The 27679-nt window shown below is 47.0% G+C and overlaps 1 protein-coding gene across 2 annotated transcripts in view; it reads left to right on the forward strand.

The window, feature by feature from the left end:
- The window catches only part of CUX1 (cut like homeobox 1), a 258390-nt gene that overhangs the window by 95357 nt on the left and 135354 nt on the right, over positions 1–27679 (forward strand). For both annotated transcript variants that reach the window (XM_066634819.1, XM_066634818.1), the window contains exon 3: positions 24003–24050. In XM_066634819.1, coding sequence (XP_066490916.1) covers positions 24003–24050 — 48 coding nt within the window. The remainder of the gene's footprint in view (positions 1–24002; positions 24051–27679) is intronic.

A 27679-nucleotide genomic window follows, 5' to 3' on the forward strand; every position in this document is an offset into this window, starting at 1 on the left:
GTGACTGGCACCAAGTCAGAGGGGACGTGCTGTGGTCAGCTAAAGTGGGCCTGCTCCCTCGTTGCCTATCATGACTATAAGCAGGATGGTGTGGACAACCAGAATCACCTGAGGTTGTGGGACCCCTCTGGTGGCTGTGCTGGCCCCAGTTGCTTTAGAGCTGCTCCATTCCCAGAAGGGTCTTTGTGACTTTGCATGCTGTATGACACTGGGAAATAAATGAGGATTATGAGCAGAGGTGGAATTTTTTGGTGATAAAATAAAAATACAGAGCACCAGCCATTGTCATTTTATTTTTAAAAAATCACCAAAATTTGCAAAAAAACAAACACACAAAAAAACAAACAACTACTTTCACCCACCTTTTGGGTGTAATTTCACCCAATTACAAGGTACTGTCCACTTCTCTATGTCTGGTGCAGTCACCAGACTTGAAGAGGTTGTGGTTGAGCATCATCATGTCCATACCTTTTTCTCCCTCCTGAAGTGGTTACAAAGCCAATTTTGTCCTGAGACCATAGTGGGATGGGAAAAATCTAGATGTCAGGTGTGGCATTCCACTTTCCAGCCCTCCATGAGGCTTCAGGTTTGTGCTTGAAAACCATTAATTTGCATTCTGGAAGGCCAACTTTCTTCCCAAGCTCTTTGGATAGCAAGCCCTGATGAGAGTGAAGCTGGTTTTCTCTCCATGGTCAAGTTCATACCTGTGGATACAATTTTCTGAGGATAATTCAGAGCAACTCTTGTGAGCTCAGAGAAGCCGATGGGAGATACCTTCCCAGAACAATTACAGCAGAGCACTGTGTCTTGCCCACACCTCAAAGCACCCTAGATATCCCAAGGTGCTAGGATGTGTGGGAACAAAGAACCACTCGAGCCTTTTGATGGTTGAGTGTTACATTTTGCAGGTACGTTTTATTGCATGAATAATTGTCAGCGTTTCAGATGTACTGAAATTTCCTCTGCTTTTTGATCCTTCTTTGTTGAAAAGTGTCTCGTTTTCCAAGCCTTGTGCCTGTTAAGGCCCTGATCTGAATGTGGACTTTATGGGAGGTTGACGGTTTGCCCAAACGGAAGGGAGAACCAGAGTTGCAATTACCCCCTGCTAACCGTTCCCTTTTAAAACAGGGAGCAGTGTGGATGCAGCTTCCACACAGGCAATGCTCTCTCTCTCTCTCTCTCTCTCTCTCTCATGCCACTTGTACTCTGTCCATTATCTCTCCTTAAGAGTATTTTCTCGTCTTTTGAAATGTTCCAGCATGGGGTCTTTAAGAGCACTGTTATGGGCGGAAGGAAGCGCAGTCATAATCAAAACAATGATTACTGATGCATTAATTGAAATGCGGAAAGCCGTGTGGAATGTGTGTTTCAACCTGGGGGGAGGGCTGAGGAAGCAGCAGGAGGAGGAGGTGGCGTAGAAATCCCATACTTTCAACATGAGAAGTTGCAGTTTCTTCATCTCCATGGGAGAAGATTAATTTCTCGCTTCTTCTTAGCTTGTCTGTTCTTACATCCACTTTGGTGTCGGTGATTAAAGAGAGACGATGGAAGTTGTGCCCCCCGTCGCAGTGATGGTCTTAAAAACCTCATCCTGATACATTTAAAGGCAGCAAAATGATGGGCAAATTGTGTCCTTCTGTCCCCCCTGAAGAGGATAATACCTGCCACATGGCAAAAGAACAGCTGTATTAAATCTCTAGCAACAGTGTGCAAAAGTGTGACTTCATTTTTCTTTCCAAGCTACACATGGCAACAATTGAGACCCCTATTTATGAAGCTGGTCATTCACTTAAGTCAGCGATTTTCAACCTTATTCATCTCACGGCACACTGACAAGGTGCTGAAATGGTCAAGGCACACCACCAGTTTTTTGACAGTTGGCAAGGCACTGCCAGCAGGGGGCTCACATCTCCTGGTGGCCCTAGTAATAAATGACCCTCCCCCAGACTCCTGTGGCACACCTGTGGACCATTTCCGGCACATTGTTGAGGCACGGTAGTTAGAAAATTGCTGACTGACATCATCCTTGGAGGTGCAGTGGGCAACTAGGTGAGAATTTGGACTGTGTTGTGGGCATTGTTGAGGGGGAGATGCCGCAGGATGGGACCAGGTGTCAGGGACCACAGCCAGGCAATCCAATTTGGGATTTCCTACCAAATAGGAAATTTCTATAGGCCTTCTTGTTCAGGAAAGTGCAGTGACCAGCTAGAGTTGGCAGAGTCAGCCTGATGGCCCAGAAAGATGCTCCAGACTTGCAGGGATTGGCTGCTGCAGAGAATGAAAGGCTCCTGGCCTCAGCCCTGGTGGCTCCTGACAGTGAGATGCAGCTGGCACTCTCTGCACAGATGTCTGTTCTTAGAGTCCTAGACGAGGCAAATTCCACCAGAGACATTGGTTGTGGAGGGGTGGTTTTGGCCAAGGCTTGTGCCACTGCCCCCTCCTGTAATCTACACTGAGGTGCTTGTGGTTCCCACCTGTCTGCCTGCTCTTCCCTCCTGCGTAACTCCCTCTGCCCTTGATCTTGCCCTCCCTTGCTCTCACCTTCTGTCCCTCTGCCTGTCAAAATGGCGTGCACACTGCTGTCATGCCATTGCTGGTCTCTGTTCCTCCTCTCCTTCCAGTAGACCTGGGAGAAAAGGAGAGGAGTTCCATGGCAGTAGTGCGTGCTGAGCAGCTTCCACCAGGTGGAGGGGCAGAAAGAGGCTGTGAGGCTGGCGTGAGTGAGTCCCGTGTTCTGGGTTGAGGTTGGAGGCAGACCCGTCTCATGCCCCAACCGGTAATGTGCACCAACCAGATGAGAGGGACGGACAAGTAAGTGGCCGTTGTAACAACATTGGCCGTTGTTTTTGCTGCCCTGTGGATCCCAGTGGGTTGTTCAGACACTGTTCCCCCCCTTGCCCGCTACTGCAACAGAAGCTTGACAGAGTTCTCCTTTCCCCACCTCTCTTGGCACCTGCACAGAAATGCAGGGTCCCCTGCTATAGCCGTTTCTGCTTGAGGAGTGGGAATGTGCGACCCTGGGACCCTCTCCTGGAGCTCCTTGCCGTCCCTGTGCCAAACAGATTAGTGAGAGTAGAAGGGTGGACAGGCAGGGGTGGAGCTGGCCCATCGCACGGTTTGGTAGGACTGTCCCATTTTGCACCAGTCAGGCTCACAGACCCGTCATAAATGTTGTGTTGAGACTCAGGATGGATAAGGGAAAACTTTAATATAAAGTGAGTCAGTTTTTAATGCATTTGTTGTGCTTGGCAGCGTGTTAAATTGTTGAGGAACAATGAAATTGTGAACGCATTATAAATATTTAAAGCACTTTTAGCCCTGGTGCTCTTTTTTTCTTCTCTTTCTGCAGTAGTTTTTGGAAGGCAAATAATGCCTTCTTCGTTGTATGAAGGGGAAAAAAATATCTTGAGAAATTACAGAGCTGCTTGGGGTGGCTGTCAGTACAGAGGGTAATGCTATTTATTAGGGTCCTGGTTTTATTTAATAGCCAGATGAATGGAACAGTTAATAAAAGAAATATAGCTTTATTCCCTGACATTTATGTCCTTGGTTTCCAATAAAGAATTGAAATTATGAATAGTTGATGGTTTAAATTGATGTTTTATGTTGAACGCTGGCTATAATTTGCCCTCTGAGGATTGTAATACTGAGAAACAGATGGTTTTTCACAGTAACAAATTGCCGTATGTGTGTACACTGTATATAGAGCTGGCTTTCAGAGCCTTTTTCTGCCTTCCGTTCGGTGTGGCCTTGAATCAAACCACAGAGAGAAGGAGGGAGGAGCAAAGACGGTGCCTTAGTCGGGGGGGGGGGGCTGAATCACCAGAAGATAAATCAGTGCTGAAGGAAGCCCCATTTTTGTGGGTTAAAAAAAGAGATCACTGCTGCTCCGAGCCAGAACGTTCTGCTGCGGTTTTGAACGGCCTGTTCTCCTTGCAGCGTCTGCCTGGGAAGAAGCTTCAGGCACTCACAAGGGTGTGCTTATCTGTAGCAGACGTCTTTCTCTCCCCCCCCCCACCACCCCCAGTGTTGCTTCTTGATAGCTTTTGCAAACTCCGTGCTTCCCAACTTGATGGATGGTGGATCGGGGTGGGTTGCTCTCAGTCACCAAGGGAAAAGCAGTTTTAAATCACTGAATGAATTGTTTGGAAAAATCCATTTATTATTTAGATATTTCCTAAATAGGAGTGCAGAGTAATTGGTTGCTGTGACCATAAAAACCTGCTGATTTTATGTTGCAACCAGGCCTTGCATCTCTTTGTTGCTTTGTTTACATTTTTTACATTCTCCTTTAAAAAAAAATATTTACTCTAGCGATGGGCTTTCTTTAAAATATTTTCAAAGGGGATCTCTCTTAGGACCTGCCTCCATGACAAATATTGGCAGATGAGGATCTTTTTGTACTTGTGTCCTTCCTGTTTCATTCTTCCCTCTTTTGGGGGGCAGGTGGTGGTGAAATAATAACCTCCTTGCCCAATATAGTTATTGACAGATCCGTGTTCTTCTTAAGATGTTAAATGTTCATTTTCTTGATTGGCAGATGGCAGAATATTCCATATTTATAATTAGAGTATTAACTCTGAAGCAATTTCAGGTAGTTACCAGGTGTAAAACAGGAGTAAAGGCCACCCAAATTGGGCTCAGGGGTTGACAGTTGTGTTGCGCTGTTGGATGAATGACAGTCGTCCGTCCGTCCCCAGTATTTCTTCACAAAGCAAAGGAGGCATTCAGAAGTTCTAGAGAGGGTCATAAGTTGGCATGAAATTCGGATTTGTTCTGAAAAGAGACATTCCTGATAACACTTTTCTTCCCCACTGAAAACGATCCAATTTATAATTTAAAGCACAGCAACATCCGTTTTTATCCACCCTGACCTGCTTTTCTTCCCGGGCCTGGGAAGTGTCTGCTGTAGTGTGTGGGTCAAGTGCTGTGGCCTGTGTCTTGGGGTCGGTTTCAGATGTTAGCTGGCACCGGTATTCCTGGTGCTTTTGTGAATGGTCGTGCTGGCATGGGGGGTAGCTGTGCTTTGGGGTTTTGAGGTTGTATCTCTGGGGCAGAGTCCCTGGCACCTGTAATGAAGACCTTTGCCTGGAATCCTGGAAAGCCGTAAGTGTTGACGTTACAGAGCTAAATGGAACCGGGCTCTGGCTCACCCACACGCCCGAAGGCCTTGATGTCGCTCTGCATACCATTGTGTGTGGAATCTCCCTTTGCAGGGACGGAGGACAAAAGCCTGCTTGGCGAGTGATTGAAGCCTGTGCCTGAAGCCACCCTTTGAAAGCTTTGCACATGGAACGGTGAAAGTGGCCAGCCTTTTGGAGATCTTTGCAGCTCTCTCCTACTACTTGATTTTGCTGCGTTCTTTGGTTCGGGTGCCACCTCCTTGACTACTTTTATGTGTTAATGAGTTTGATCACTGCTTGGTGTAAACAAGGCATCATCTGTAGCTGTCAACGTTAAACTGCGCACTAAGTGAATTTATAGAACTTTCTCTTTAAAGTGAATCTATTTATAATCCTATTACTTGGGGCTTCACAGAACAGTTTACACTTGTAGCATGTTGGAAGTTGAGATATTAAAACAGGGCTGGGATGACCTTGACAGCTTCGTACTATTTTGGAATTGCTTATGCTAAATCTTGCTGAAATTTCTACCCAGAAGAACAAAACTGCAATCAGTTTGTGGAGGATTGATAACTTTTGAAGGAGTTAGTGTGCTTTAATGTAATTGTTACAAAACAAAAACAAGTAAAGGCATGTCTAAGATTGGCTAAATGTGTAAATACAATGGGAGATGGATGGAATTTATTCATGTCATTCCTTAAGTCTCCAGTGTGCCAATCTTGCAGTAAAGTAGAAAACTCGTGTATGACAAACTTTTAAGTTCAGTACATAAACAATATATCACAGAACACATGTGATGTCAGGGAGCTCAGCAACCCCCGTTGTCAGCAAGACACTCTTCTAACATTGAGAAAATTGTGCACGGGGGGACCAGCATGATGTTCCAAGGGAAGGTGTTTCAAAGAGTAGGGTCCACTCCGCTCCTCACCGTTTTGATTATAGCCACCGGAAAAGCAAGAATGGGGAGCAAAAGGCCCCACATTGAGTGGGGAAGGGAATCTTGGCTAGAGACCGCCCCTGTCCCTTGACCATCAGCCAGCCCTGAGTCCTTTTGCAAGAAGCAACTACCAAACATTTTGTACATTTAAAAATATTTTGTCTGATTTTGTAAAGGTTCATAATGAACAATAGCGGTTTTGTGCACCACATTATATTAAGGCTTAATTGTGCGGGTCTTAGTTTGACACCCATTTGTGAGGTAGCATTTTTGTGGATTGTAGTTGTGAGTTGCTTTGGGGGCCTGTCCAGAAAGAGAGTATAAATATACTACAAGGAGCTTGGAAGTGTGAAAGGCAAGGGTTGAAGCACGTGCCCAAATTTTGTAGTTAGACAGTTTTGGAGTACCGGTTTTGTATAAAAGTTTTGCTCCTTCGGTGGGCTTTGCTGGAAAGGGGTGTGGCCATCCCGAAATAGAATGGAAACAAACAGGCATTTTTGTGAGGCTGTTACGTCTACCAGACTCCGTGGATTTTAGGGTCATTTCTGACTTAGCTACATTATGAGAATAAATGATGACTCAAAGTACAAGATCTGTTGCATTCAGACAAATGCAGCTCTAGTGCACTCACTGCCATCTTTTGCCAGGCTGTTGGAAGAGTTCTCAACTGGCAGCCGGTCTCTCTCTCTCTCTCTCTCTCTCTCTCTCTCTCTCTCTCTCTCTCTCTCTCTCTCTCTGAGTCTCAGCTGATAATAGCCTCTTGCTGAATTGGTTTTTGCAATTACTTAACTCCATGTCGCAAATAATGAACTCTGCCTGTTTTCTTGTGCCGAAGAAGGCAGTTATGCACACGCAGACTTTGCCCGCGCAGCATTTATCCAGTTGCCTTGATGAGAACAGGAAATTGAGTCTTCAGTACAGACTTCCAGAGTGCCAGAGAGACATTCTTCAGAAAGATAATCTGCAGAGGACTAAAGCCTACAAGTGTCAGTTCTGTTTTGAGTCATGTCCAGTTTGTTTCCGCCTTGCAAAATTCTCTTTGCTCAGCAAATTAGTACATAATTTTTGAAGGCTCCCCCCTTTCAAGCTATTCTTCCTCTCCCCCGGCTTAAATCAAAATTAAAATCTGTCTCTTGCCCTGGAATCCTGACAGCCTGGTGGCTTTATTTAGATAGTCTTGCATAGAGACAGATTCCTGAAGAGTAGCCACATTAGTCTGCAATGAAAAAGACAGAACTTGCACCTTATCTCTTCCTCTCTCTTTCTTCTTAAATTGACACTTCTATAACAAACGACACAGAGAAAAAAAGAAAACCACAAAAGAACAAGGAAGCAAAAGAAAAAAAAAACAAAACCAGTTGTGTTCTTCGTCTGGACAGTGCGTGTTACCCTGGGAGTGGGGAAACATGCATCAGTAAGGCCGTATTTTCATTTGTGCCAAAATAGCGGCTCTAGAAGATGGCAAACGGTGGGCCACCTTAATGGAAACTTCTGGCTTCCGTTGACCTTCTGGAATACTGGCACTGTTTGTCAATTATGTCATCCTTTTCCACATCCTTGTCCCCAGATGGAAACCTGAAGGATTTATCCAACTGTGCCGCCTGAACTGAAGTCAATAACTTGTTGCTGGTTCAGCTGTCATGGTCCTCGTGGACCCTCCCTGGAGATCTTTCAGCTCTTGGTCATAACTCAAAGATGCTGATTTCACAAGAGAATGTTTTACCACTTCTGCTTTTACTCATTTGCAAAGTGTGTCATGATTTTTAATCTGTTAGATCTCAGAGTAACATTTTGATGGCATAACTTTTTTCTTTTTGCAGTTGGGAAGTTGAGGCTGGGTGATTTGTTTCAAGCAATATCATTTGGTCATGAGTGAGGCAGGTCTTGAACCCAAGTCTTGAGCAGCCATTTGCATCACCGGTGGAACACATTCTCTTTTTACTCTGGTTTGGGGAAGCAGCCCCCTCCCCCTCCTGTTCATGGGTCGTTATTCACCTTCCTTTTGGAATTGACTTGAGGAGAGCCATGGAGGCTTCTACTGGGCAAATCGAAAACCAGGTGCCCCACCAGTCTCTCCGCATTCTTCTCTCCGCATTCAAATAGTCCACTTTAGCATTTCTGTAGAAGTTAATCTAATGGTGCAGTTCAAGCTTGACAGAACATAATTTTCCATGACTAGAAGAGAAGAGGGTATTGATTCAACTTTGGGAGTGCAACAGAGAGGGAGTGAAAAGGATTACGAGGCTGTGTACCTGTGTCAGGGTGTAAGCAGCCTTGCAAATGAGTCCGCTAGCAGCCCACTTTTCCTGCATGTCTGTGAGTCATCTTTGGTCCTGGTGTGCCCCACCAGCATGGACAAGGCTGGTGATTGATGGAGCCATTCTTAGGGCAGCGAGGGTGGCACAACTACTTGCTGTGTTCTGCATGTTGCGTTGGATGGAGCGTGGTCTCTTGGTATTGGTCTACTCAACTCCACCATGCTTGGAACTTGCCTCAGGGCAGAACCATTCATTCATTCATTCATTCATTCATTCAACTTTTATCCCACTTTTTGACCAGGCATGCCCCCAAGCAGCTTACAAAGCATACAAAAGATACTGTAAAACTAAGAACATAGAAACAATTGATGGCATTAAAACATTGGTAAAAGCAACAACAGGATAAAATATACAAAAACAGCAATAAAACATATCCATAAAAACCGCAAAATATTCTAGCACTAAAATGACCCTGATAAAACCAGAAGGCTAACTTGAAGAGCAGTGACCCCACTGAAAGGCTTCTAGAGTTTGTAAATCAAAAGGGAGCAAGTTTCATAAAGTTGGTGCCACTACCGAGAAGGCCCTGTTTCTTGCTGTCGCTCTTCTTAACTCCATAGGTGGAGACACATCTAAAAGGGCCCCCTCTGATAGCCACAGAGAGTGAGCTGGATTATATGGAAGAAGGCACTCCAGGCCTAAGAGCAGGATAGAGGTGATGCTGCCAAAAAAGACAGCCCTGTGTTGAGTCCTCTTGTGCCTTTTGGAGAACCTATTTATAAAAAAACAAAAACAAACCAAGAAACGTTTGGTTTCTTTAAAAACTCAAGGCAGCTAACAATAACTATAAAATACAGAAAATCAAACAATTATTAAAACAGCAAGTAATAAAACCTGGAAGGGAGGGGCAGAGGATAGCATAAAATACTTCCTACACTGTCCTGCTCACCTAACGGTTGGTACAGCATAGGACAGCTGCATGTATTCCTAGGCTTGCCTTTTGATGTAATGATTCAAGCGCAAGGCTTTGGTCTAGGGAGTTGTGGAATTGTGTTGGTTGTAGAGGCAGGAGGATTGCTGGCTCCTGAGCTGCTACCAACTTCGCCTTTGTCCCGTGTGCTGCTCTTGCCGACTCCTCATCTGATTGTGTCATTGTCTCTGTCCGCCTGAGTCCAAGTCAGAGGCACTTGCTTGACTCTTTGTTGCCAAAGATGACGTATCATCCCAATACTCTTGGAGCAAAAAGGCTTCCTAATGGAGTGGGTTTCTCTCGTTTTGATTTATGGGTGCGATATCCAAAGAGTGCAGTTGCCGGAGAGGAGACCTGCACAGAAAGGGAGGCTTCTTCCCCCTGGGCAGCAGGGCTGTGTGACAAATGGCGCTTTGTCACAGGCCGCACTGTATTCATCCGGACCAGGGTGCTTCTGGCTGTGATTGCTTTGAAAGCCGGCTCCTCTCAGTCAAAGCATTTCTGCTTGTGCAGCTCTCCCAGGACATTCCGACCTTGCCTTGGGCAAGCACCATGGGCTGGCTTGCTATCTAGTCAGCAGAGGCACAAAGCACTGCCCTGGCCCCTGGAGAAATGACATCCCAACATCAGGTGACATCACTCCTGGGTTCTCCCTGGAGGAGGGGCACTCGCCGCAGTGGCTTCGTGCCCCCCATTCCTTCTTCTCTGCAGGCACTCCCCTTGAAGCGAAGCCTCCATAGGAGAAGAATGGGGGTGTGAAGCCGCCACGCCTCCTCTAGGGCGTGGCTGCCCCTCAGGCTCCTCCCAAGTTATGGCGCTGTTTGTCAGCAGTTGGGCTTCAGCAGGGGTTGTTGGCCCTCCTCCGAAATGGATTAAGAGCAGGTTGAGAATCGGTGGGGCCAGAAACATGTGGTCAATGTCAGGCAGCGGTCCACAGCCAAAGGAGCAGGGCCTCTTGCAGGGCTCTTGCCCCAGGGGTGAGGAGCGGCTTTGAGCCCTTCTAGAGCCTGGGGGACTGGCACAGGCGCTCGGGGTCCCCTGGCAGAATGCTCAGATGGCCTTGCTACAGCCGGGATCGATGGCACTTTCAGAGTGCTGCGTTCTGGCTGCCAGGCTTCCCCGGGAAGCAGAGCCTTGCTGGCTCAGGAGGGTGCCAGGAACCCTGTGTTAAGAGCCCCTATCCAGCAGCTGGCACTGGAATAACTTCCCTCCCTTTTGGAAGTACAGTGACTGTTTCTGAGCAGCCACCACTTGACGAGCAAATGCCAGTCTGGGGCTTCAGGCTGCACAGTGGATTTTGGAGGCCCTGACAGCTGTTACTTCTGCTTGGAAATGCCTGTCTGTCGCAATGGTGGGAATGAACAAGGCCCATTTTTCGGTCACCATTGTGTTTCCCCAGAAGCAGATGACACCCACCTCCTCCTTTCATTTCTATTTTTAATTAGAGAGCCTGTGGAATCACTGTCTAGAGTCTGTGGTGGACTGGCTGTGGGCTCAGAAACGGAAAGGAAATCTAGGGAAACGGAGGTGATACGAGAGAGGAGGTCTGTGGCCCAGGAATGCGTTCGTTTGCTTGTTCTGTCAGCACTCTCCCTTTCTCAGATCAGGTTTACAACGTGGGGGTACTCTTGGCACAGGCATTCAACAAGGCAGTAGACCTGGGTGCCCAGTGGACAGCTGTTGCCCAGAGAGCCTTTGGTCAGCTCACACTGGCCAGACCTGACCCTGACCACCCATGACATCAAAATGGAACTCTCTCTGCATGACTGTCTGTGAAGATAGTTCAGAAATCACAAATGGGTGCAGGGTGCTGTCTCCACGTGGTCAGCCGGCACCAGAGTCGTGTCACACTTCTGTTGTACCATCTTTTTGGCTACTTGCCGTTTTCCAGGCACTGCTCAGAATGCTGGTTGTGGATCTAGAAAGGGGGACCTAGAATTTGGTCCGGAACTGTCTCTCTCCGTATGAATCTGTATGTCCTGTGAGGTCATCTAGGGAGGTTCTGTTGCAGGTTCTGCCGGCAGTGGGAATTCAGTTCAGGGGTCTTGTGACAGGGCCGTTCCTGTTTTGAAATTCTTTCCCAGTTGAGGACTGGACTGCCCTTGATGTTTGGATGTTTCGGAGAAACAGTAACACTTCTGTTTCTCCAACGCTTCAATTGAATGCAGTTTTTCTGCTCTGTGCTTGTTGATTGTGATGTTGGCTGCTTGCTTCATTGATTTGGTTAGTTGATTGTTTCATTGCCTCAATTTTATGATGTTTTATTGGTTGATTTATTGTTGTGAACTGCCTCGAGCTTTCCCACAAGGTAACGGAATGCTTTAAAGCAAATAGCAATAAAGCGAAGGGCCTTCTAAGTGGTGGCACCCCAGGTTTGGGATGCTGTTCCAGAACAGCTCACCTGGTCCCTAAACTGATGAGTTTAAGGGGCCAGGCCAAGCACACCTCATTTGCCACTTGAATGCTTAGTAATGTTGCTCTCCTGTTCTGGGTTTTATTGATGGTTTTAGCACTGCTGTTGTTTTATCAGAGACTTTTCTGTTAGTAATAATCCTGAGCTAAAATGGCCCTTCCTGTGTACAGGTAGCAAAGTTGGGAGAGGGATTAATTTTGGTGATTTTCCTTGGGAGGGAAGCTGGCTAGTCTTTGGAGTGGTGGCCCGACTTCCATCTGCTGCTGGCTTCCACTCTTTGCGCAGCAGGCTCCATGGAACAGTCCTGTTCCGCCATTTCTCCTCTCACCCGCCACGGGGGTTCAGCGACTGGCTGCCCCTGAACTGGGGGAACTTTCCTGGATCTCCAACCTCTTGATGTATGAAGGAGCTTCCAACTTGGCAGCAGACATGGGTGTTTTTCAGAGCCAGTGGCATGGAAAGGGACCATTGATAATTCATAATCCCTTAAAAAATTAAAATTTGATTTACAAGCCAGCTAAAAGATGAAATGATTTTAGTGTCCTCAGTGCATTAGGTCCAAAATAAGTTCTCTTTCTCCAACTTTTTCTGAAGAACATGCAATACTTTTAGAAAAGGCGAACAGCCTTGTGGTGGAAGGTCTGCCCTGACAAGCTTTAAGGATGTCACATGCACACCTGAGTTCACATGCTCACCCCTTGTAGCTTCAGAGTCATTGATCCCTTCTGTGTACCCACCACTCCTTCCTGAATCAGGTCTCTGCACTGAACCAGGCAGCACTCAGAGACCAAAAATACGTAGCAAGCGCTGCAAATTCTCCAGAGTCATTGAGGAAGAGTGTTGCCTGTAACTAAATTATATTTTATCTGCTCAGACTGTATTTGGACTTGTTGTAAGAAGCGATTCTGAAGCAGACTTCCATTTGTCTTTGCACGCTGGCGCTCTTCAAGGGAAGGGAATGAAAACTCTGCGTTCGAACACATTAGAGCTGCATCTAAAGCACCCCTGTCTGCCTGGATTGCTAAGTCCATGGCCCTGAAAAAAATGGAAGTCCTTTTGGATTCAATACCATCCTGTATTGCAAAGCACTGCATGCAAAATGGTTCTGCTGCTCTTATTTTTTGATCCCCGTCCCTGGCAAGTGACTGCCCCTGTTTTGCTCTCGGGGATGACTGGCTCCAGTGTTGGTAGTATGAATTGCTCGAGGGGTCCTTTTCTCAGGGTTCAGCATCCTCCTCTAGATCTCTAGCAGTTAAATCACAGAAGGTGGAGGGAGAGACGCAGACTGCCTCTAGTGCACCCGTATGTCAGTGCGCAGACCTGAAAGCTGCAGCACATGCCCAGCATTGCAGCTGCATTTCCGCAGCCCCCTGGATCAGTTGGTGCCTCCTCTGTGTGCTTTGGTTAAAGTTTTGCTGTTGTATTCTGGTTTTTGAAACATTATTGTATGATTTGTACGAGTTATTCCATCTGCTCTGAGTGTGGGAGGGTGGAGGCCAGAATGTGCTACCAGATCAAGAAAGAAACATCTGAATGTTGTGGTTTCTTGAAAGATAGAAACCTTCTTTCAAATTGTAAAAATCCCTACGGGGATTTAAATTGCCTGCCTATGTAAACCGCCTTGAATAAAGTCTAAGGAGAAATCTGAGGACCAAGAAAGGCAGTATAGAAATACCTGTATAAATAAATATAAATATAAATAAATTTGTATTCACTGTATAATGGTGGTGGTTGTGTCTTTGAGTCATGTGCCTCCCCCCCATGGGAGATAATACTGGGTATGAATTTTAAAATAAACTTTATTTCATGGGCTGGCATAAGAGATCTAAGTGCCAAAGAGGCTGAACTGCAGATCAGAACTTGTCCGGTTCAAATCTCACCTCTGCTGTGAAGCTGTCCCTCTCATATGGGGTCACTAAGTGCCTTTTAAGGTTGTTGTAAGGACTATGTCAAGAAGATTTATTTATTTATTTAGATTTACATTCTGCTTTTCCATCCTCTGGGAACTCATGGCAGTTATAGAATAAAGAACAGCTTAAACAATCAGTACAATAAAAGTAGGCAATTGATCAGCAACACCCAACTAATAGCTACAATAAAAAACTGCATGAAGCAGTTTTCAGGCTCAGAAAGTGCAGCATAAATGTCCTTTATTATGGTTACATGGTGGATGTTTTGGTATGTTTTGAACCATTGTTTTGAAAGACTTAATATGTTGTCCTAGCGCATATTTAAAACTATGAATAAACAGGCTCCTGGTTTTGAAATTGGAAGAGGCAAGTGAGCATAGATAAATGACTACGGCCAGCAAAGAAGAGCAGAGCCTTTGGGAAGTGTGGAAGTGGAGCAGGAAGAGCCTTTGGGCAGCGTTCCTACACAGGAAGTCTTACAAGCTTGTTTCTGCTTTTGTGTGTGGAATGTTGAAGGGTCCACCCACCTTAATGTGTCTCACTTCAAACGTTCAGTCTTTATAGGAGGGATAAGAAGTGTAGTAAAAGTGACTCTTCAGGTGCACACCCAAGACCAAGACTCCCTCTCTGGGGGATATGTTAGGTGGGGTGACACCCGAGTGCTCAAATCAGAGGTGCCACTGCTACCCCAGAGCATAGAAAAACGCACTTAAGCAGGGCTAGCCAGCAGCTGGTGTACTTGAGAGGCATTATCTGTTTCAATATTGGGGATATTGGTGCCTTTGCTTCCCGTATATGGCTGCCTGAGAACCGTCTGTCCAAATTGGCTAGACATTTATGGACTTCTGCTGATTCATCCCGTTGAGCCAAGAGCCGCAGCCAAGACAGAGTGTTTGTTTGACTGTGTTAAGTTTCTGCACTGCTGCGGAGCCAAGAAAAAGGGAGGTTTTTTAAATTGTGGTCACAGAAAATAGTTCATTGAAAACTGAAAAGTCAAGCAAACTTGCTGTGAAGGGCTCTGAGTCTGTGGATGTCAGTGTTACCGAAGGCACTGAACTCCATCCACATTTATTTCTGAAGGGCGTTGATGATGGTTGGGAATGGAATGTGCTTTCAGTGGTAGTAAACCCTTTTACTTGAGAGCCGGCTTCCTTCTATGGCCTTGCTCTGACCAGCATACTTGGCACCTTTGGGCATTTGAAGTTGGGCCCTGAAGAGACTGGTCTCTTGGAAACTCATCTATGTGTTTGTCACCCATCCTTGAGCTGTCATCCCCAGAACATGTTCCTTTGGCTGGAGTCGAACTGGTTCTGAGTAGAAGTACAGAACAACACTTGCTGTGCTGAAAGGGACCACATATGGCCAAGCTTCTTTCTAGACTTCCAAAGTTTCCTGCTTTACTGGCTCATCTCACGCTGTGGTTGTAATTACAAGCACCAACATATGTCTTCCGTGCGGTTTGGCCAAGGGAAATCCTGCACAGCGCATTCTGCTTGATAGACAGTATGGCTGAAAGGCAAACGGGCTTGGCTGAGGGTGTGAAACCATTCCCAGTTGGAGGCACTTTTCCAGAGATGCTTAATCTCATGGGCCGCCTTCGACTGGCAGCGTTGCCAGACTCGGGGAGGCCACAGAATTGCATGGCAGACACCTCTTACCCCCAGAAAAGCTCCTTGCGACACCTTAAGGACTTGTGACAGGTGCTGACATCAGCTTTGGTGGACTAGAGCCCGTTCTATCAAATACACAAAGTTATTCCCGTTTCACAAAGAATATATAATATGGGCACATGCAGGTGTTTGTATTATGGCCAAAATGCAATGAAACGCAGAGGTGTCATGTGATGAGGGGCTCTCTATTATCTCACTTGCAGAATTTCTCACGTGAACATATGAAGCTGCTTTCTGTGGAGTTGGGTCATTGCCCAGTGGATCTTTGGTGTTTCAGACAGAGATCCTTCCCAGCCCTAGGCAGAGATGCCAGGATTGAATTTGGGACCCTACATGCAATGCTTGTGTTCCTTCTCTGAGTGATCACCGTTCAATTCCATGATTTAAAAAGCAGTCTTACATGGGGGAGGGGGCTTTGAGCTCAGAAAAGGCTGGAAGAAAAATAGTTAAGTGCTCTACTCCCCCCCCCCCAATTGCTCCATTCATTCAAATTTGCATTTTCCTAAGGCTCTTCTTCTTTTTAATGTGCTGGGGCTTTGTTCCATGCATTAGTGCATAATGTCTCGTTGCCCCTCTGAAACAAAAATAGGCAGAAATGAAAAACGGCTGGTAGTGATAGAAATAAAGAATTCTCTGACTTGCTCAATAGGAGAAAGTGTGTTTATTGATCAGGTTTGAGTAGTCTCTCTTAAAAGCAACCTGTCCCCTGACATTTTCATTAAATGGCTGGGGGGATGGATTTTATTTTGTTTTGTTTTCCGTTCTGTCATTTTTGGACAGTGTTATCGTGCTGTTTCATAACGTGACGGCACAATATTAGGGTGTTCTGAAAAATGTGCACTTTGAGAAATTGACTCGTAAAGTTGTCTGAAAAGCATTGATTCTGACGTCGGTGGGCATGGCTGCATGTTCAGTGCACAGCCTGGCCTATCAACAATTTTGAAGGCAATCCGTCGGCATTTGAACGTGGCTGTGTAGATTTTTTTTTAAACCGGCAAGAACAAATGATGAGAACTGGGAAAGGACCTGGATCCTTCAAAGAAAGTTAGGAGTTCCCTTGGCTTAAAATAAATGTTGCTGAAATTATGGTTGATTTCTCTCTTTGTTCCCCCTTGTTGTAAACCAGTGTCATTCAACCTGTGAGTTGTGACCCTGGTGGGGTTGCAAAGCCTCATTTGTGGGGTAGCAGCAACTGGTTTTTAAATTCTATGGACTCCTCAGAAGCTCCCGTGCAGGTTCAGCTCCTTACACTGGGGAGTTGGTAGAGATCGAAACGAGGAAAAATAGGCAAAAAAAAATAAGGGGGAAAATCAGGACATTAATCGCAGTGAGTATCGACATTCACACATGAATGCTGACAGTCTCAGTTAATTTTGTGACTACCAAGATATAGATATATGTATCAAGTCCAAGAGTCCCATGAGTGAGGTCTGTAAAGGGTGCTGGGAGGGTGGAGAGAGAGTAGCAAGGGTGAGTGAATTAGGTCCTAGGAGAGCGGGTGGAATCATGGGGACTGTGTGGGTCCCCATTCTCATATGTATGTATGTAGGTAGGTAGGTATTGATCGATAGGCTTTGATCGATTGACTGGTTGGGGTTGTGGCTCAGAAAGGTCAAAGACCACTGTTGTAAACTATCCCCGATCATAGAACAGGGATTTGTTGGGAATCTCATAGGGATAAAACCAGGATCTCCTTGAACTACCTTAGCTTTTAGTCACCCTCCTCATCTCAGGTTCTGCGAATCTGCTTGAATCAACAGGCAGCACAGGGTCCATAAGAAGAGCTCTGCTGGATCAGGCCCAGGGTCTATCCAGTCCAACTTCCTGTATCTCACAACAGCCCATCAGATGCCACAGGGAGCGCCCAAGACCACAAGATACTTGCATCTCGCTGCTACTTCCTGCATCTGGCATTTTGGTCTCTTGATGGGTGGTCAGTGGAGATCGAGAAAGGGGTCAGAGTGATTGAACCTGCTGCCCATTTGCATGCAGGTGAATAAAACAGGGATCACCGCCTGGCCCAGCGTTAGCTTGCTAAAATGTCCAGCGTTCCCTCTCACAGGGAGGAAGTCTTTCTGGGTATAGCGTGGCGTTGAATGCAGGCAAATTAATTTGAGTTCTTTGAAAGATTCATAGAGATCAAAGCAGCTTACAATATTAAAATACATAAAGTATAGCATAAAACCATACATACAACATAAAACAACCATAATAAACAGATAATTAAATTATCAGCAGTAGTCAGCACACTTCATATGATCAAAATAAATAATAATGGAGCATACAGTTTAATTTTAAAAAAAACCAATAAAGAGAAAAAGAGAAATCACTTTATAAAGAGAAATCATTTGTTGGAGTTGGGGCTTACGGAGCCCGTTGGCACTCGGTTGGGGCATACCAGTGTGCTCCCCCCATTGAATGGAGGTGTGATTAGAACTCCTGGACAGAACCTTTGAGCTTTCTGGGAAGTTAACCTTCTCTAGGAGTGTTCCAAAAAAGCCGCCCCCCCAAACACGTGGAATGGTACAGGCAGTCGGGAAGGAATGGGAGCAGTCTAAGGGGAGAGCCCTAGCACCCAGACCAAGAGCTAAATTGTTTCATGTCACTGTTTACAGAGTGGTGCATGTCCTCCATTATCTTCTTCAAGATGTTCCTTCTTCCTCTTGCTGTCCAGTGATTGAGGGCCACGGCTGTGCTCCACTCTTTTCAGGTGGCTCTTTTAAGTTTTATTTTCCTCCTTTAATAACAGTGGCTTCCTGTTGACTTCTGTGTCAGTTTCAAGCTCCTCAATCTTGACAGTTTTTCCGTGCTCCTCCTCTTGGCTCCTGGCTATGGCCTGATTAAGATGTTTCCCTGCGACCAAGTGGCTCTGCTTCCACACTACTCAGAGAACTTGTTGGACCACCCAGGAACACTACACAGGAACCTCTTTTTCATATGCACTGCAATCTGCAATTTTCTTGCCTACATGAAAGTTTAAGTCCCCTCCCAGTTTCTTCAGTGTAGCCTCCAGTGCACTCAGCAGTAGCAGACCTGATGCTGCAGAGGCAACTTGGGGGGTTCTCCTGCATTTGAATGTTTTCAGTGGGAAGAGGAACCAAGACACTCACTGGTTTTGGGGAGTCAGTCACCAAAGCAGAGGAGATCTTGGTTGCATCTAAGCAGAAGTGATAGTCCTGTTTTAATGCTGAAATGCATGATTGCCGCACAGTTACTTCCAAGGTAAGTGCCTGGCATCTGAACATGTGTCTTGCGTTTTGATTTTGTCCTTTCATAAGCCAGGACTGCCTCACCTCCGCATGTAGTCGGCCTCCTGTTTGCAAATGCCATTCCCTTTGATTTTCCTTGCTGGGCGGGCTCAAGTGCTGGAAAAAAATAGGTCAGGAACAGTAATTTAAATCTTCTTCTGATAAATAATTAAAGCTAATGGAGTTTTTGCAAGATCTGTGAGCTCACATTCTTAAAGCACTCGCGTGTACTTTTTGGTGCTAATGTAGAGTCAAGGGTGTTTTTTTTTTTTTAAACATAACAGAAGGAATAACTGGCAACTGTGTTCTCATAGATGTAATTGAAAAATCTTGTGTGTTATTTTGTTGCGGCACTGAATAGATTTCTAGGGTGGTACATTGTCAGCAGAGAGAATTGCAAGGCGTACCTGAAACCGCAACTTGAATGGCCAAGCACTTCTGCTGCAAGCCTAAGTATGTTTACTCAGAAGTAATGGTGCCACTGTGTTCAGTGGTGCTTACTTCCAGGTAAGAGTGTTTGGGGCTGCCCCTTTAACAAACTCCTTCCATAACGGGAGGGTCAGCTGCTTTCCTTTGTGTTCCTTCTGCGCCCGTCAAGTGTGCAAATAGATGTCCACAGAGACTTTCTCTGGCTAGCCGAAGGTCTGCCCTCTTCCTTGGAGGAAGCTAATTCTGCAGCAGCTGCTCCGATTTTTCAGCAGTGAAACAATAAACTGGGCAAGCAGGTCACTTTTGCACGTGACTTCCTTTCATCGGAGACTTGCTGGCATGAAGGGCCTGGCAGGGCACGATTGGATTCCTCTTTGTTATAAAAGGAGCTCTCCGGTTTCCCTGCGGTTGGTGGTGGTGGGCAGTCAGTGTGGCTGGCCTTGCCTCTACTCCAGGGCGTTTATTTACTTAGCGTCTAAACATAAAACAAGCCAGCAGTCACTTTCTCTCTCACTCGGGAACTTTGGCTGTTGCAGTTCCTCTCCGTACTGGTATTGACTGCTAGAGAAGGGGGAGCTGTGTTGGTCGGCTGCAGCAAAAGCAAAGAGCCCCCCCCCCCCCAATGGACCAGTTTATTTCAGCAGGAACTTTTGTGGCTGCTCTTATTTCATCTGGTGCCTGAAGTGAAATTTCACTTTGACAATTCCTGTTTCACTAACTAGGTTTGTTGCTTTTCCTGGTAATGTACCGAACCTGCTTATAAAGTTCTGTCCAGGGCTGTAACAGGCTCGCAGCAAAGTTTCTTAATGTCAAAGGCAGGGGTTTCCAAACTCTGCGCCATGGCACCTGTGGGCACTGCCGTGAACTCACAGGGGCACTGCGGGATATCCCCAGTGGTCTCTTCTTCCTGACTCCCGCGGGCACTGCCATATTGGATCTTGTGAGATCTCATGCAATCCAAGATGGTGGCACTCAGAAGAGCCAGGAACAAGAGGCCACCTTCGAAGAAGGGCCCCGTGACTACTGTAAGATTGAGAACCCCTCGTCTAAGGGACAAGAAGTTGAGTCTGTCTTTAAGGAGTTGTGTTCTAAAGACCTAAAAGCAGTGATTCTCCAAACTATTTTGATTGGTGGCTCCCTGGACCGACTGGGCGATTGGTCACGGCTCTCCTGGGCCTCAGGCAGTGAACTCTATTGATGGGCTGTTTTGTAGGAGGAGGTGGTTTGGTAGGAGAGCCCGCATCCTGTTTTTGTTTGATTTTTAAGGTTAAAACTGAGATCTTCTCTGCCCTCGGAGGGGAAGTGCATCCCCCCTTGCAGGGCAGTGTGGAGACTGCAGGTTGTGTGTAACCCATCATGGATTTTAACTCAGATCCATAGTGCCATGTGTGGAGGCTCTTTGCTTGCCACGTTCTTTTATTGGTTGATCACCAGAAATGTATTCCTCTCCTTACAGTTAAACTGTCTTGGTCACCTCCAGACTGTGCGAGAACTGCAAGTGGGTGCTCGGAAGAGAACTTAATTTAAATATTGAAAAGGCCTGGGAGTTGACCCACATGGAGGCCGCCCATGGTCTCTGCCTAACCTCCTTTTAAGTAGCCTTGTCTGATTCTGCCCCCCTTGACGTCAGGGCTCCGAAGAATGATTGGCCCTGGAAAGAGCCTAGCGTTGCACCTCTGTCTGTCACTGTTCTGAGCTGGTCTTCTTCCAAGAGCAGTGACTCACCTAGAAACAGAAGAAGTGGCCTCTTCTGAGGGTGATCCCGGTTTCGCTCTTAAGTGGGGGGGGGGCACGTGCTCTGATTACTCATGTCTGTCTGGGAAACTCTGCCTTGTATTCTTCTCACACAGGTTGGCTAAAAGGAAGAATTAATTCCTGCCACCCTCCTGTACTCCCCTCATCATCCTTCCCAAAGTGGTAACGCTTGCAGAGATTCTGCCAGTCCCTCTCTCCATGCAGCTGAAGCTTGCAAACCCCCCCCCCATAAGTTGCTCTCTCTGAAGTTCTTGTCAGAAAGCATCTGGAATCAGAACGTTCAGCCTTGGCCAATTTTCCATCGAGGGTCACTCGCGCTTGTTCCTTATTAAGCGTCTCCTAACAAGGGAGGAAATGCAGAAAGGGGGAGATGGTCAGTGAGCCCGAGTGTCTCTCCGTGCGTGATGAGCTGGCTCCACAATCAGATGCGACAGCTGAACTAATGATGTCACTGAGGCTGATGTGGCTGGGCTGCCCCCCCCCACCATCCAGCGTGCAGGAAGAAGAAAGAGACGACACATCCGCGGAGTTGGGGAAGCCAGGAGCTCTCTTTTCTGGTGTTGTTTTGCTCTCAGATGCAGTGCTTTGTGGGTGAGGACTCTGTCCAGGCCAAAGCATTTCCAGAGGGTTGTGTGGTCAAACCAGAGCTGCAAGTAGCTGGAGCATTTGGAGAGAACCGACTGAGATGTATATAGTGGGAGGGGGCTGTAGTGAAGGAGAGCAAAACCACTTAGGGATCTGCAGTTTCTCTGTACTTGCTCCTGAAAGCAAAAGAGTTATGTGACTGGCCTTAGACCCATGTCTGGAAGGAGAAGGGTGACGGAAAGGGGCTGCTCTTGCATTGTCGGCCTGCTTTGGAGCCATCTTGCACAGAATCAGTGAGAAAGCCTCATCTGTGGCTTACTGAGTCAGTGTCCTGCACACTCCCTCCCCCCAACAGGATTATCTGAAGTGTACCAGCCGCACCAGTGAACCAGTTTGTTCCATGTCCAAATTGAATCGAGACCTGTTTCTCCTTTTCTTGGAAGACTAATTGAGTCCTTGCTATCTCCTTAAACCTGTGTTTCTCAAACTCTCCGATACGCAAGGCTTTCAAATGTCAACACAGGGTGGTGTAAGCCTGGGGAACAGTACTTCATGAAAGAGTCAGAGCTCTGTGGTAGAGTTCATGCTTTGCCCACAGGTCCCAGGTCCAGTTCCTTGCATCATAGGATCTCGGGTAATAAAAGCCTGTGCCTGAGACCTCAGAAGGCTGCTACCAGTCACAGCAGGTGCAGCTGGGTTGGATGGCTCATGGTCTGACTCTGAGGCAGCTCCATAGCAAAGCAAGGGCTTTGTGTGCAGAAGGTTCAGGGTTCAATTCACATCTCAAGTCGTGAGGCTGGGAAGAGCCTCTTTCTGCCTGAGATTTGCATAAATCCTGCCAGTTTGAGACAATATTGTGCTAGATGGGTCGATCCCCTGAGTCAGAAGAAGACAGATTCCTAGGGCAGTGCTGCCTGTCCCTGGTGACTGGAGCGACACTGAACCTCTTTGGCACCTCCAAGGATCTCAGTACATTTCCTAAATACCCCAGGTGGTGCTCCTGCAGGAAGAGCTGGGGAAGTGTATGTGAAGCTGTTATGCTGATGTTTGTAACACTCATCACATGTGCAAAAATGAGGTTTTAATGCTTCCTTGTTCCTCCTGACAAGCAGCAACAGATGTTTTCAAGGAAAGAAGTTGTCAGGGAAGGTAGTTGGCAGAGAGCCTTGCAGAGGAGAGTAGTGCCTAGTGATTACCACTCACTTAGACTTTCTTGCTCTCCACTTTCCCTTTTTGCTAAGTCAGTAGCTGAGTGGGAGGGGGAAACTGGTAGATCTGCCCACTCCCCATAGTCCACCTAAAGAGTCCAGGCAGAGGGGAGCCATCTGGGAAAACGACCCTTCCCAGGAGAGCGCAAAACCCCATGGTTTGGGTTTAAAATGAAACCTCAGTAGCACCCTGAGCGATCAGGTGTGACAACTTACCAATTTACCCATGAACATGAGCTAGGCAGGCAAGGAGTCAAAATATAACTAGTTTATTTTTTAAAAAAAAACAACAAAAAACTAAAAAGAAGAATTAAATCAAATGGGGGTAGAGGAAAGTACAACAAGCAGGCTGATGAAGAATGCCTGATCTGATTTGGCTGAATGGATGCAAAGAAATAGGTTGACTAAATTGGATTCAGTAACTAGTAGTGTCCAGCTGAAGGAGCCAGGAAGCTGTGGCAAGTGGGTTGCTGGTATGGTTCTGATCCACCAGATTGCCTCAGGTGACAGTCTGGCTGGGGGGACCTGTTTTTGCCGCCACTCTGCTCCTTCGTTTGGACAAAGAAGAGGTGAATGGGGTGGAAGCAGAGAGGAGAGTAGTGGGCCTCTCTACACTCCCTCTTCCCCGTCATACCGCTCTTCCTTTCCCAATCCAGGGAACCAAAGGAAACAGTGGAGATGGTGCCGACATGCTGCTGGGGAAGGCGGGGGGCAGCATTTATTAAAACCAGAGGAGGTGGCTGAATTTGGTGTGCCACCTCAGGCCCCCTTGGGCTGGCCCTGACCCCTGGTTAGGTTTCTTCCCACCCCCATTATATTAGAGTGCAGTTTGTGTTGAAGGCAGGTTACGCATCGTCATCGTCATCATTGTGTTAATCGGTTCCAATCAAACACCATGTGGGCATCGTGGTGACCACTGTCTCTTTGTGGTGGAAATTTTGGCAGGAAAGGAGCGAGCGGCTAATGTTGCCTACTTGCTCCATCAGAGCGGGTCTGCTGTGAATCCCGTGGAACATGCAAGGGCTGTAAATCTAAATAAATGATGTCCAATTCCTGGCACATCGGGAAGAGGCTGTGCTGCAGTTGGGGGTCTGAGCTTGATCCCTTTCCATGTGGCTACACATGTTTTACATCCCATTAGTCATTCATTGCACTGTTTCAGTTGAGTTGTTAGACTGAAGGAGTTCACTGATTATCCAGCATTACTACAGGCTTTTGTTAACTAATTCGCCTCCCTTGGGACAATCGTAATTGTGTATCAGGCTGGATTCGTAAGCCAGTTAAAAGTGGATTTTTTTGCTGCACTTCTTGCTCGTGGCAACATTTCGATTAAAAATGTAATCAGCCTTCAGCTAATATGATAAAATTGGTGGAAGGGAAAAGGGTTGCAAAGGGAGTGATGGAAATGCTCCCACTACTTTCCAACCCGTGCATTTTTTGTTGGCTTCCTTCATTAAGGCTCTTTCCTGACACACTCTTTTGTTTTTGTCTTCCAGGACCTGCGCAAACAGGTAGCTCCACTACTGAAAAGTTTCCAGGGAGAGGTAAGATCAAGTGCTTTCTGGGTCGATTTTCATTTAGAGTGGGAGCACCTTAGCCCTCAGCAGAGTTCTTAAAGCTTTGGGGTTCCTTCTCAAGGGAGTGTGATGCATGATCATCGGAGCGGCACATACTTGGCAGAGAGGTGTCACCCTCCTCTGAGCTGGCATGCTGGGCTACAGAGTGGGGATGCCATCATACAGAGTGGCCATATGATATCTTTGCCCCTTCAGTGAGTCATTGTGAGCTGGGTAAGTTGTTGGGGAGGAACAGTAACAAACTGCCTTAATAATAGAGTCATAAAATATACAGTATATCCAACCATAATTGCAGAACAGGCAAAATTAGCAAAAAAAAACCCCAAGAGATAAGTGCACCCAAAGCAGCAAAAGGGGCTGCCATTTTGGACACACTGCAACATTTCTTGATGAAACCAGGAACCACATTGTGAAGCAAGCAATGCAATTATCAGATTGTTGTTCCTTTTTATTATTGCTTATCTGTTGACTGCTCATTCTGCACCAGTAGTATTTTTGCCCTGGGTGGAGATTTGAACTTGGATCCCCCCCCCCCACTTCTGATCTGATGCTGTAAATGTCATCGCTCCCCACCTGACACTGACATTGTATCCAATGCTGGCTGTGTTGAACGAAGAAGGTTCAGTTCAAAACAGATTCTCTCTTAACAGCCAACTCTGTAGGTCCCAGATTTCTGGCCTGGTCAAAAACAGGGACAAGGCAGGATCATCTCCTCATTGGCGCCATAATGTTTTAGAATTCAAAAGGAGTGCGGTCAGGTTGATGTCCAGACAAGCCTTAGGGCACCATTCTGTGATAGGTTTCCGGTGGAGTGGCTATTTCGTCTGAGCTGGTAGCCGCTGCTTTCTGGGAAAGACTGGCTTTGGGGAGTGAATGTGAGGAAATGGAGTGTCTGAATCTGCACTTGTGATGTCACTGAGCATCTATTTTTAAGACTGGGCAAGGATTTCCGGAGGTCATCAGCATTCTTTTCATGTGGCGTGACGGGGACTATCCAAGAACAACAGAGGAGTTCCTAGAGCAGGGCCTACTGGGCAGTAGATACTCTGAAAGAACGTGACTGGCTCTGTGTCCTCAGTGCTGACTGGGGCATTTTGCATTCCCATTGGACAAGGCCAGGGAGTAAATGCCTTCAGTCAGTGTCAATGTGGAATTGTGAAAGCCTCGGGATACGGATGCGCTGCACTCACCAGTGGAACCTACAAAGCTGCATTCTGCTAGTCAGCCCTTGAATCCTTTAGCTCAGTGTGGCCTGCGTTGATTGGCAGCAGCTCTCAAAGGATCGAAGCAGGGTTCTTTCCCCAGGCTTGGTTGAATAGGTCAGGGCTTCATCCTGGGACTGGCTGCAGCCTAAGCTGGTCTTGTGGTCCCTACCCCACAGATGATTAAATTTAGTTTCGTGCCATGACATGGGGACCTCCTCCATCCTTCTGGCTTCCATGCTGCCAAGTAGCCAGTGAGACAGGCCACAAGCAACACACATTCATGTGTGTGTGCTTAGCTCTCCACTCCCTCTCCTGGTTCTTGCTAGATTGCAAGGAGTGCAGTGGTTCAGGAGCATGATGGTATGAGAATGTGTTTTTCTTGCATTCCTCCAAGAAGCTCAGGGGGGCACCCATGGTTCTTCATCCCATTTATCCTGCCAGCGACCCTATAAGGTAGGTTAGATTGAAAGTATGACTTGTCCAAGGTCACCTGCAGTGAGCTTTGTGACTCAGTAGGGATTTGAACCCAAGTCCTAGTTCAGCCGGCTCACCACCTCATCGCTTTGGCATCCCCAGGTAGGGCTGGGAAGGTTCCTGCCTTGTATCTGGAGTGCTGCAGCCAGTCAGCCCAGACTGTACTGAGATGGATGGCCTGGCTTGGCAGAAGGCAGCTTTAGGTGGTCAAGACTGCTGCTTTGTTGCAGTGCTGACTTTCAGAGGTCACGTTGAAGGAATCACTTTGCTTGCCGTATCCTGTAGCACAACTTTTTCTGTTGAATCCTGACCCCTTTTGTTTCTGGCCCCTGGATTCCTTATGTTTAAATTTACAGACCTAATTAATCCAATTTCTTTACTGTAGACTCGCTTCACAATGTCTCAATTAGAGCCGCAGCCAGAGTGTGGTTCAATATCCACGCCAGCTTTGTAATTGGAACCACATTTTTCCCTTCTGAGGAGCTGCAGCTGGTTTGGTTCTGCTCATGCAGAAAAAGGATATAACCTTGCATAACATCGGAAATGAACAGTTGAGGGAGAAGCCAAATTCAATTTCAGTCAGATATTTGGAGGATAAGTCCGTGATCTATGGGAGCAGGGGAACGCCGAGTGTGTGTGCTGTGGAAAGCAGTGTCTTCGGCAGTCTATTAATCATGGCCAGTCAGGGTGCTTCTTGTGTGCGGGCATTAGCACCAATTTGGAACACAGGAGGGCTGGAGAGCGGCCAAGCGCTTCGGAAGTTAACCTCTTCCAGGCCCGGTGCTGGGTTGCTGTTGGGAAAATGCCGCGTTTGTGGTCAAGAGCAATGGAACATGGAGGCTCCAGGAAAGGCCTGTTGAGCAAAGCTATTAGAAATTGCTCTGGATCACCAGAGTCGGTGGCACTGGGCGGTGAGAGCCACAGCTCTTTGTCTCATTGATTTAGGCTCGGAGCTGTGCAGCTGCCTTGATTTAAAAGACCTCATTCAGCCACCGTGACAAAACCGTCTGGGGCAGCTCTGTGATGTCCTCAGGATAGTGGATACCTTTGAACATCCTTGCAGTGGCACTCCATGTGCGGCCTTTCCTTGGAAGCTGGAAAGAAGAAGCTGCTGTCTAAGATGTTGGCTCTGTTTTAGGTTGAGCATCTGAGCCAGCTCCTTAGTCCACCCAGCGCTGAATTGTCCACGCTGACTGGCAGCAGCTCTCCAGGATTCCAGACAGAAATAGGCCTTTCCGTGCTCTACTTGGTGATGCCAAGGGCTGCCCCTGGGCCCATCTGCCTTCGGGGCATGTACTTTACCTTCCCTAAGCTACAAGTCTTTAGCTCTAAAAACTGGGAAGGCACAGAAAGGCCAGCATGCTATGAAATGAGAGAGAAGCCTGCGTCTTGATGAGCGATGTGGACAAGAAAGGGGAGAGGGTGAAGGTGTGTGGTGTAGGTGGGGTGAAGGACCTAAGATGGGCCCTGTGGGATCAGGACAAAGGCCTAGCCTCCAACTGTGGGGCTGTTGGTCCACCAAGTGCCCCCAGGAAGCCTGCAAGCAGGCACAATGGCAACCAGCCCTCTCTGCATTGGATGTCCCCAGTGCCTAATCCTTGGATGCTCTGAATATGGAGGTCCCGCTTATCTGTCCCAGGGCTAGAACTCTCAGGGACGCCCACTCTCTGCCCTTTTAAAGCCATCTTAATGTAGTGGCCACCCCCACATCTGGTGACAAATAACACTATGGGGCAAAAAAAGAGCAGGCTGTGCACCTCCAGGGAGGCCAGTCTTCCTAGTTGGGGCGGGGGGGAGGGAGCCAGTGCAGTAGTGAGAGTCGGTTTGCATGATGACGTTTACTTGGACGAAAGGGTCATCTCAAGTCATTCTCTGCCTCCCCCTTCCTCTGTTGTTCCATTCTATATGGATGGTGTG

This window comes from Tiliqua scincoides, chromosome 8, assembly GCF_035046505.1.
Source record: "Tiliqua scincoides isolate rTilSci1 chromosome 8, rTilSci1.hap2, whole genome shotgun sequence".
Lineage (NCBI taxonomy): Eukaryota > Metazoa > Chordata > Lepidosauria > Squamata > Scincidae > Tiliqua > Tiliqua scincoides.